General features: G+C 33.9%; 1 protein-coding gene across 1 annotated transcript in view; it reads right to left on the bottom strand.

Annotated features, from left to right (window-relative positions):
- Positions 1-12500, bottom strand: part of LOC113829070 (G-protein coupled receptor GRL101) — a 199637-nt gene that overhangs the window by 36062 nt on the left and 151075 nt on the right. The window contains exons 23-26 of the mRNA XM_070133425.1: positions 7313-7384; positions 5268-5339; positions 2885-2956; positions 1917-1988 (exon numbers count right to left, since the gene is read on the bottom strand). Coding sequence (XP_069989526.1) covers positions 1917-1988; positions 2885-2956; positions 5268-5339; positions 7313-7384 — 288 coding nt within the window. The remainder of the gene's footprint in view (positions 1-1916; positions 1989-2884; positions 2957-5267; positions 5340-7312; positions 7385-12500) is intronic.

Here is a 12500-nt window from a genome sequence, read left to right as displayed (position 1 = left end):
TATAATCGGTGTTTTTTCTTATTATTATTATTGTTATTATTATTATTACTATTATTATTATCGGTCTTATTATTCTTATTACGATTACCATCGTATTATTATTATCATTATTATCTTTATCTACCCCTTGCATCTACTGCAGTTAAATCCACACACACACACATACACACACACACACACACACACAGACACACACACACACACACACACACACACACACCCACACACACACACACACACATACACACACACACACACACACACAGACACACAAATCTGCATTATGAGATCTGAAAATATCAATCTATACAAAACATATGAATGAGAAGTAACATCTTCACAATACAAGAGATGTATTTGACCGGTTTTCAGTTATTGCTTCGTCAGAAATACAGCAAACGCATGCATTTATAACGGACATATATACGAAATCCGGTCAAATTATTCTCTTGTATTGTGAAGATATTCGTTCTCATTCATATCTCTTCTACAACGAGCACAATTCATCGACATCATATTCATTTTACAGCTTTTTGCGAAATATATTTACTACACTCTCACTAAAACTAAATATAGGGTGCCCCTTTTTATAATAATTGTGATAATAATAAATCATTTTGATAATAATTAATTTAATGTGATTTGAACAGTGAAATATTAAATCGTTTCACAACTTCCTGTAATCGGTGCACGTGTTTTTACTTTTTAAAAATCCTATTTATTATTTTTAAAAACTAATAGGCCTATTTTTCTATTTATTTATTTTACTTATTTATCTCATATTTCATTTATATATTTTTCCCTTACGCTATTCATTCATTGTTTTCATTAATTTATACATTCTTTGCATTTACTTACATATTTTTAAATTTATCACTTTTTTATTTTTTTCATTCATCTATCTTTTATTTATCTATTTTTTCATTTATCTATTTTTCCATTTATCTATTTTTTTCATTTATCTATTTTTTTCATCTACCTATTTTTTTGGTTTCATTATCTCATTCAATTCTTTTTTATTCATCTGTATAACAACCCATGCACGAGCCAACAACGCAGAAATGGCACAGTCGCCACCTGCTAAATTTGTCCAGAAGCCATTTCTCATTACTAAGGAAATTGGTTCATGTACAATTCTGTGTGTCGGTTCACTTATTCGCACAATACTATTATCTGATTGAAATCGCACGCTGATTGGATTTCTAATTGTTCCTAAGGGGTAAGTTTTAGCCAAAAAAAAGGAAAAAAGATATAAAGAGACGACGAAAAAATATGTACGTACATATGTACGTATATATCTATATCTGTCAATCAATCTGGCTATTTATCTATCTACTTACCTATCTATTCATGTATCTATTTGCATATCTATCTATCTATTTGCGTATCTATCTATATGTATAATCGAATATCTATCTATCTGTATTTCTACATAGTTGTCTACATGTTAATAAAGTAGTTGAAATTGTATAAACCCTTAGATATAAATGACATTATTGCATAAACACATCAAAACCAACATTAACGCTAAGCACAACGAAAATAAGATGAAAGAACACAATTGAAAGGAAAGGGAAAGAGAGAGAAAGAGAGAGAGAGAGAGAGAGAGAGAGAGAGAGAGAGAGAGAGAGAGAGAGAGAGAGAGAGAGAGAGAGAGAGAGAGAGAGAGAGAGAGAGAGAGAGAGAGAGAAAGAGAGAGAGAAAGAGAGAGAGAAAGAGAGAGAGAGAGAAAGAGAGAGAGAGAGAGAGAGAGAGAGAGTGAGAGAGACAAAGAAAGAAAGAAGAAGAAAAAAAATACATACAACCAATAAATCAATCACATTCAAATACGATTAGAATTCTAAGAAAATCAGATTTCGAAAAAAAAAAGAGAAAAGAAAAGAAATAAACAGAATTAAAACAGAAGCCGCACTCACAGATGGTCGAGCTTCGGCAGTCCCAAGAACAGTCGCCTTCCCATGACAGCCACTCGGTTCTGTCTCACGTCCCTGGGGGGGAGAGGGGGAGAGGGGAGGGAGTGGGGTTCAGGGATACGGGCTTATTTTAGATTGGTGTCTGTTTTCCCTTTTTATTATTATTTTTTTCTCTCTCACTTCCTGTAAGATTTTTCTTTATATATATATATATATATATATATATATATATATATATATATATATATATATATGTATATATATATTTTTTCTCTCTCTCTGTTCATTTTCTTTCATCCTTCCTCGCTATTCATTTTCTTTCATCTTTCTGTCTCTTCATTTTCTTTCCTCTCTCTCCCTCTCTCTATTCACTTTCTTTTATCTTTCTCTCTCTATTCTTCTTTTTTGTGTCTCTTTCTACCTCTTTATCGCTAGCATTCTCTCTTTACTTCCTTTGTCTATCTCTCTTGCTTTTTCACTACTCTGTTTGTCTCGCTTTCTTTTCTCTCCTCTCTCTCTCTCTCTATTACTTCCCCTCTTTCTCTCTCTCTCTCTCTCTCCTTGACTCCCTCTTTTCCTCCTTCCTTTGTCCCTCCCTCCCTTCCTGCCTCTCTCTCTCTGTCCCCTTTTCTCTTTCTTTCTCTCTATCCTCCCTCCCTCCCTTCCTCTCTCTCTCTATCTGTCTATCCAATCATTCACTCCTAATTCTACTTCCCTTTCCCCTCATCCACCTCTTATCCACAATCCTACATCCTCATCCACCTCTTATCCACAATTCTATATGCTCATCCACCTCTTATCCACAATCCTATATCCTTATCCACCTCTTATCCACAATCCTACATCTCATCCACCTCTTATCCATAATCCTATATCCTCATCCACTTAAACTCTCTCTCTCACCCCCTTCCATACACCAACGCTTCTTACACCACTTATAAATCACACACCAGATCACTTAGATTACTTACAAGGAGAGGAGGCTGGAGAGACCACTGAAGGTCCCATCTTGTAAGTGCGAGAGATGGTTGTGTGAGAGGTTGCTGTAAGGGGGGTAGGGGGGGTAGGGGAAGGGGGAGAGGAAGGGGGAGAGGAAGGGTGAGTGGGGAGGGGGACGGGAGGGGATGAGAAACGAATATATTAGAATGGTTTGAATTCCTCAAGTACTGTATGATGGCATAAGAAAAATCATACATATAAGCAAACGAATTAATGCACACACACACAGACACACACACACACACACACGCACGCACACACACACACACACACACACGCACACACACCAAGAACTTCCTCCGGCCACACTTATAAACCAACAAAAGACCAACACTTACACGCAATACATATACTTATATCTATAAGCTTATTATTGCCTCAGAAACATGTAAGCCAATATCTCTAAGCCATTTTTACCATTAAAAACCAAGCTTCTATCATATCATTAATATACATTTGAATTCATAATACCTTTGCTACCTTGTGAATAGAAGTCTTCCCAGAATCAAAGGAATATCTAATCATAAAAAGATTTTTCCTGGTCGTATCTTGTGGTCTTCTGTCGCATTAGACAAGTCAGGGCCAACCGCTTGGGAACACACACGAGCGGCATGTGAAGGCACACAGATACATACACGCACACACATAAGCACACGTAAAGACATATACAACACAAACACACACCCATGTTAAGGCACACACACACACACACACACACACATACACACTCACTCACTCACTCACACACTGCTGTATTGAATACTCTCCCTCTGTCTATCTATCTATTTCTCACTCTCACCATCCATCCATCTCGTTTTCTCAGTTTATCTATGTTTGACTCTCTCTGCCTTCTCTTCTCCTTCCTCTCTCTTTATGTATACATATGTAGATAGATAGATGTGTGTTTATGTAAATATATGTATACACACACACAAACATACACGCACACACACACACACATACAAACACCCCCACCCCCACCCCCACCCCCACATATATATATATATATATATGTATACATATATATATATATATATATATATATATATATATATATATATATATATATATACACGTATATATGCATACATACACACATACAGGTGCACCCCATTCAGCGCACACACGGCCCACACACGTGTCGTGTCACGCGGTACGAAGGGGACAGCGCGGTTGGCTGAAGCAAACGGCCGGTCAATAGCGCGCCATAAGCTGAAGGGCTCCACTCGCGATAGAAACTTTTGCTCCCAAGGAGTTTTCCGGGTTTGAGAGAACAGTTTGTGCCTCTGATATATATACGTCTTGAAGTGGGAGGAGGGTTGGTACCTTCTAGGTTTTATTTTTTTCCAAGCTGTATATATTAACCATTTAAGTAACCATTTATACGTAGTAAGAATAAATAAATTGTCTTCCTCTCACTGTATGCATTTTCCCCTGTTTGTCTGTGCTAATGCCTCCTCTCTCTATTCTGTCTCTTTCTCCCACCTCCTCTCTTTCAGTCCGTCTGTCTGTATGTCTGTCTGTCTCTCCCCTCCCTCTCTTTATTTTTTTTCTCTCTCTCGCTATCCAATCTCTCTCTCTTTCACACCATCTTCTGTTTGTCTGTCCACCACCCCTCTTTTGTCTCTCTCTCTCCGTGTCTGTCTGACTCTCTCTCTCTCTTTCTCTATCCCTCCCTCTGTCTCTCTCTCTCGTTCTCTTTTTCTCCACCCTCTGTCTCTCTTTCTCCCCGCCTCTCTCTTTCTCTCCCTCGTTCTCTTTCTCTCCCACCTCCTTTTCTCTCACACACAAGTTTTAACCTTTACCCAAGCAAACACAGAGCCAAAAGTCATTCACATACCCACTTATAACGCTTAGGCCTCGTGCCCTCCAAACACGCTGCCAATCTCACACACATCATCAATGACGCTTGACATGACACTAACACCGACACTTGACACACTCAACTCACTTATATACTTACAGGCTAAGTATTGTGCCAATCTCACACACATCATCAATGACGCTTATGACACGACACTAACACCGACACTTGACACACTTAACTCACTTAAATACTTACAGGCTAAGTATTGTGCCAATCTCACACACATCATCAGTGACGCTTATGACACGACACTAACACCGACACTTGACTCACTTAACTCACTTATATACTTACAGGCTAAGTATTGTGCCAATCTCACACACATCATCAGTGACGCTTGACATGACACTAACACCGACACTTGACACACTTAACTCACTTAAATACTTACAGGCTAAGTATTGTGCCAATCTCACACACATCATCAGTGACGTTTGACATGACACTAACACCGACACTTGACACACTCAACTCACTTAAATACTTACAGGCTAAGAAGAGTTCGCAGTCCAATGAACGCATGACGGGACACATTCGTCAAACGCTGATGACTAAGATCTCTGAAAACGGGAAATGGAAAGAACTGTTATCTCGATGTAATAATAATAATAATAGTAATAGTAATAATTATATCAGTTATCATCATTATCATTATTATTATTATTATCATTATTACTATTTGTTATTACTATTGTTATTAATTATTACTATTTGTTATTAATATCTTATATTAAGTGTCATGCAAATTCTGGTAAGAATGGAAGTGGTGATTGTCGTTATTATCTTTATTGTATCTCGATGTTATATTAATTGTCATGCCAATACTGGTAAGAATGGAAGTGGTGATTGTCGTTATTATCTTTATTGTACTTGTTAAGAGAGGTATCACTATCCATATGTTTCTTATCATTACTGATATTAGTACTATTATCATGATTATTGTCTGTATCGTTCTTGTAATTATTATCGTCATTGCTATGTTATCATCATTATCATTATCATTGTTATTATCATTATTACTATTTGTTATTACTATTGTTAATGGTAATAATGATAATGATAATAATAGCAATATTATTATCATCGTTATCATCATATATCTATTTATCATCAATATTTTTTCACTATCAATATCATCATCACTATTATTCTTACCGCTTTTGTTATCATTCATATTCCTACTCTGATTATTATTTCTATCATCATTATTATTACCGATATCATTATTATCATTATCGTTATTGTGATCATCATTATCATTGTCATTGATTTTGTTATCATTATCATCTTTATTATGGTTATTATCATTATTATTGTTATTATGATTACTATTTTTATCATTGTTGATGTAATTGCTGTTATTAGTACTATCATTATTGCAATTATCCTTTTTATCATTATCATTATTAATACCATAATTATTATTGTATCATTACTCTGATTGTTATTATTATCTATATTATTACCATTTATGATATTATATTACCAAGTTACCCTTACCATTATCTTTATTCTTATCATCATTATCGTTATTGTAATTATTATTGTTATTCTTACTGATATCACTATTCGCCTCATTTTCATTTTTGTTATCATTATTACTATCATTGATATCATTACTATAATTCTTGTTATTATCATCACTACCATTATCTTATCATTGTCATTATCATCACCATCAAAATCATTATCATCTGTTTTTACTATCTTCGTCAGTATTATCGCAATTATTATCATAAATATTAGGGCAAAAATCAAAATGGTTATTAAAGAAAAGAAAACTTTCTGTCGTGTTTGACTGGCACTTAAGTCCGTCGAAAAGAGAGAGTGGAAAAGTGGAGAGCAAACTGTTTTTTTTTTTTTTTTTTTTTTTTTTTTTTTTTTTTTTTTGCATCACGAATATATCTTGTTGTTTCCAGGCGATGTGCTTGTCTTTTCCTGGAAAAAAATCTTTTGTTCTCGATGCTTCCCTGTGGTCTTAAACATACCTCACTTGATATATATATTTGTAGATATATACAAAACTATTTCGTTCTTGCCTAGGAAAAGAATTCTGTTGGTATCCTGTGGTTTTAAACAAGACTATTTTGTTTATAAATATATTCTTTTTATTTGTTTTATCTATCTATATTTTGTCTTTCTTTCTCAGCTCGAGATCTGGTAAGCCTTTTATGCACATTTCGCACTAGTCATTGTAAACAGACAGATACAAAAAAAAAATATTGTCTGCAATTTTCACACTGTATTATATCTAAATATAGTTTACAGTATGTGAACATTTTTCAGTCACGGTGCCAAAATTAGTGGACAACAGACGTTAAAATGAGTGCACAGTGAACACATTGCATTATACGGGTGGTGAACAAAAAAATAAAAATAAAATAAATAAATAAAAAAAATAAATAAAATAAAATAAACAAATAAAGAAATAAAACAGGCATAGAGATAGATATGACGTACCACTAATGCGAAACGTACTGTTGCAGAGTATAAATTGATCAGAATATACAGAGAGAAAATTCGGTTTACTTACAGCGTCGATAAGGAAGATAGACCGTAGAAGGCCCAGCTGTCCAGGAAGAGCAAGCTGTTCCCCGCCAAGTGACTGTAAGATATTAGAAGTTCGTTATCATTATTATTGTCATTATTATCATTTCAATCATCATAAATTATTGTCATATTTATTATTATCCTTATTATTATTTACATTTCTGCCATTATAATTATTATCATCATCATTATTACTATTATGATTATCATTATCATTATTATTATTATTATAATTACTATCATAATCATTATTGCTATTATTTCTATTTCTGTTATATTTGTTCCTATTGTTAGTATCATTATTATGGTGATTATAATAATTATCATCATCATCACTGAGTCGAACTCCAAGTTGTCGTAAAATATATTCTACAACAGGCGAGAAATGGTGAAAAATACGCAATCTTAAACGAATATGTAATCGTTATAATAATGATAAAAGTAATAACAATGACAGTAAAAAATAATGATACTTCTATTGCTAATACTACTAATGATAATGGTAATGTTATTGCTTATGATAATAATAATATCAATAACAGTATCAGTAAAGATAATGCAATAGTATTGACATTATTCATACAACAAATGTATGAAAATTCTATCTCCATCATTAGAATTATTATAATCATAATCATTATTGTTATCATTCTTATAATTTACGTTATCATCATTAACATCATTATTAATGATAATGACAATGGAAGGATATAGGGAGAGGGAGAGGGAGAGGGAGAGGGAGAGGTAGAGGTAGAGGTAGAGGTAGAGGGAGAGGGAGAGGGAGAGGGAGAGGGAGAGGGAGAGGGAGAGGGCGAGAGATAGATAGAGAGGGAGAGAGATAGATAGAGGGAGAGAGAGAGAGAGAGAGAGAGAGAGAGAGAAGAGAAAATATGAGTGTTTGAAAGAGAGATTACGAGTACTTTATTTTGTACCGTGGAATACTTATGAATGTTTATCCCGCAAGTTATCATTATCACTATTGTAGTGGCAAGCAAACTACTTTCAATTATCCACAAAACCCACGTAATGATAGTAAAGGGACGAGTATTTACAGCACTCAAGGGTGGGCGGATGTCGTTAGCTTGTTTACAGCGTCAGAAACCGCCCATCCTTTTTATCTGCCATACACCACATGTACTGTTCAGCTAATATCTGTCCTGCCTGCAGAAAGTGGGTAGTTTGAGGGTTGAATTGGCCATTCGCCCTCAAACGACTACAATCCAGCACTCGAAATAAAAGATTTGAAAAAAGAAGAAGAAAAAAATACAATTTGGACATACAGCACTTTAAAAAAAGAAGAAAAAAGGAGAATATATAAAAAATTGGTAAAAAACGAAATGGATACGCATCCGGGCTTTTGCAAATCGCTAGATATTTACATAATAACAAATCTCAAATTCATGGAACATATCCGAGAATTCTGGCTGTTATATACTACAATGAATAATAGTGAAGCATCACATGTTCATTAGAACAGAACGCATATTGTATTTACAATAACTTTCCAACTGTTTAACTTACATCCACACTTACGCACTAACACACATAAACCAGTGATATCTTGCATGTGCGTCGAGACATCCTAGTGTATTCCATAACATGCATTGCAACTTATACATTTTTAAATGATTATGCTATCTGTATACATATACATCCATGTGTGTATACAATTTCCATTATGAAGAGCTGGCGTATCCTATTGCCATAGTTTAAGGGTCTGGAACCGGTGACAGAAACACTCGTATACAAGTTTTAGAGCGACATTAGTAAATATGATGATAATGGCATTAATTGTAATGTTAATAACAGTAACGATAATAATAACAATAATGATAATGATGATAATAGTGATAATAATAAAAATAATGATCTTAATGATAACGATAATAACTAATAACGATAATAATGTTAGAAATCATAGTTATAATAATGATAGAAATAAAAATATTGATAACAATAATGGAAACAATAATGAAGTTGATGATAATGTAACTAATACCGGAAGCACTCAGAGAGTATACCTCAGCCAAGGCAATAGGGTTGCTGATGCAACACTGAAAGAATTATATATATATATATATATATATATATATATATATATATATATATATATATATATATATATATCCTGGATCCGGATCAACACCAAAATTCAATGGAATCTAAGTTAGGTTAAGATACACCTCTGGTAAAATGTTCATATAAATCTGTTCATAACTTTTTGAGTTATCCTGCAAACAAACGAACAAATCATATCCGAATCGCCACCAAAATTTAATGGAATCAATGGGCATCTTCTGCACGTGTCATAAATGTTAATCCAGTGTTAAACTTTAGCCCAGATCTCCAGTGAGCATACGCAGAGGCGGCGTCCAGGATCACCTTTCAATAACCTCTGGACCAGCATTAACTTTTAAACTCAAAATTTAATCGTACACATGCGCAGAACGAGCTAGTTAATCCCACCAATTATGTATTGATACGTAATAACAACGTCATCAAATTCTTAGGAAAGATGGAGTTGAGTTGCCATTACTGGGTATGATAGGTAATGATAAAACGAATTCTGACATTTTCATGTAAAGAATGTATATGAAAATTCATCAATATATATTCTTATTAGTTGTGGGATACTCAAACTGCAGATATAACTCTCAACTGTGAAAAGAAAAACGAAAAGAAAATCCCACAGAGAATTCCACAGTTTACAGATACAGAAAAGGCAGTGTTATATCCAGGTTGGAAAACCCTCCAAATATTTGTAATATATCAACAGATTAAAAGACAGCTTTTAATAACATTACGATTAGGTTTCAAATTCAAAGTACGAACTTGCTGAAGCTTTATATTGCAATGAATTCAAAACCACGCGGATTTTTTTTTTTTTTTTATTCCTCAATAGCAACGTCCTGAAAAAAGCTCCTTTGTTTACATGCTAACAAGCGTGAGGTGATCGCCACGCCTCTACCGGGAAAGTCGTGGACCGCTCTTGTAATTCGCGCAGACGTAACCCTATAATATATTCTTAGTATACAATCTTTGCCCGCGGTCACTCACGAGGAAGAGCTCTCGGAGAAAACTCTCCCGCAAATATTTACTGATGTTGCTAATACCTTTTATTTGACACTTTTAATTCAATTGCCTATAAAATTCAGAGGGTATGTGAAGTCATTTATATAAATATATTTTTAGTGACACAAATGCATATCCTCATGATATAATGCTTATATGTGTATATATACATTTTTCTCTGTAGCAGACGTCTCGTTATCAACATCAGTGATACGAAACTCAGAGGGTGACTGCTAAGTGCCACTACACAGATACTCGCTCTTTCATGTAAAACAGCAGATTTACTGATAACCGCATTGACTCGTGCGTCTGGCAGTGCGTCATACATCTCATACATCTGTGCAGGTACTGTGGCTTTGGATTAAACATTAATCCGGATTTAACTTTTATGACGCGTACAGAAGACGTCTTTGTTAGGCTAAGATACACCTCTGGTAATATTTTCTGAAAAATCTATTCATAACTTTTTTTTTTTATCCTGTTAACCAACTATCAAACTAATCAATGCGGCCGAAACAATAACCGCCTTTACGGAGGTTAAAAAAAAAAAAAAAAAAAAAAAATTATAATATTAATATAAATTACAATAATAATGATAATGAAATTAAAGTTATAAAGATAATAACAATAATAGTAATAACAATTATAATGAATATAATATTGGTATTAGTTAACATCCCGCAAGTTGATAATGATAATGATAATCATGGTGGTAATGATAATGATCGGGATAATATACTATTTATGAAAATAATAATGATAATAATTACTGTAATCACGACAGCAATACGATCATAACGATAATAATGACAGTAGTAGTAACAACAAAAATAATAGAAAAAGTAATAGCACTCACGACGAAAATAACAATAATCAAAATCATAATAACGATAAGAATCATAATACTCGTAGTAACAGCAATACTAATCTCTCTTCTTTTGTTGTAGCTTTGTCCCCTTCCTCTCTGGGGCCGCTCTACCTGAAGAGTCGTTTCCACTCATTTCAATTATCCAGTCTTGCGGCATTCACACTGTTCGCTTTCATATCGTTTGCGATTCTATCTTCCCCTCTCCTTTTGTTCCTTCCTCTGCACCTTCCTCCCTCTCCTGCTATCTCCATAACCCTTCTTCCAACAGAGACAATTTCCATAAGATGACCGAAGCATCATAACCTGCTTTCCTGTAGTGTTATAGGCCTACAACCTTCACCGTTCCTCTCACTCGATTTCTACCTCTTCTTGTGACACCGCCAAACCACCTTATTAGTTGGCAGGTAATGCTTTTCATGCCCATAATAATGATTTATAATGATCTTCATAATGAGAATATGATATATTGATAGTAGTAGTAGCAATGATACTAATATTAATGATGTAAATAAAAATGATTAGAATGAAAATAAAAATGGTGATGATGGTCACGAGGATGATGGTGATGATGATGATGATGGTGATGGTAATGATAATAATGATAATAATAGCAATAATAATGATGGCGATAACAACAATGCTAATGATAATAGTAATAGAATCAGTCATTAATAGCAATATTCACGATAGAAACTGTAATGATGACAATAATAACAACGTGTAAGCTAAGATGAAAAAAAAAGAAATAAAATAAAAAGACAGATGGGAATAAAAAAGATGACTGCTAAATAAAAGGAAACAGGTGTAAAGTTGGGCGAATATAAATGATAAATTTATATGATAATCATAAAATAATAACTTATTCGGCAAATAGACTAACCTGTAGAGCAACTGACAACACTATGATAAATGTGAGTACATTTACTTAAAAAGTTTTTCATCATCACCTTTGATCGTTCCCAACTATGCTATTACGTACAGTGTTAAGATGCATCATGTAATTCACATATTCAACAGTTTCGAAATAGGTTTTTCCCAGCAAATTTACTCTTCCGTTATTTTCGCATACAACGCAAACACTCTTGGATAAGTATCTTAACGTAGGATTGAAGCATCATTTATTATCCTCACCCGACAGACAATGACTAAGTAGTACATTGTGTAATGGTGTCATAATTCAGCTATTTTTGCAACGTTCAACCTTTTAACTCTGTTCATTAATGTAGTTTTG

Source organism: Penaeus vannamei, chromosome 18, assembly GCF_042767895.1.
Source record: "Penaeus vannamei isolate JL-2024 chromosome 18, ASM4276789v1, whole genome shotgun sequence".
NCBI classification, from domain to species: domain Eukaryota; kingdom Metazoa; phylum Arthropoda; class Malacostraca; order Decapoda; family Penaeidae; genus Penaeus; species Penaeus vannamei.
The sequence above is the reverse complement of the archived record's forward strand: the minus strand, read 5'-3'. Positions and strand labels throughout refer to the sequence as shown.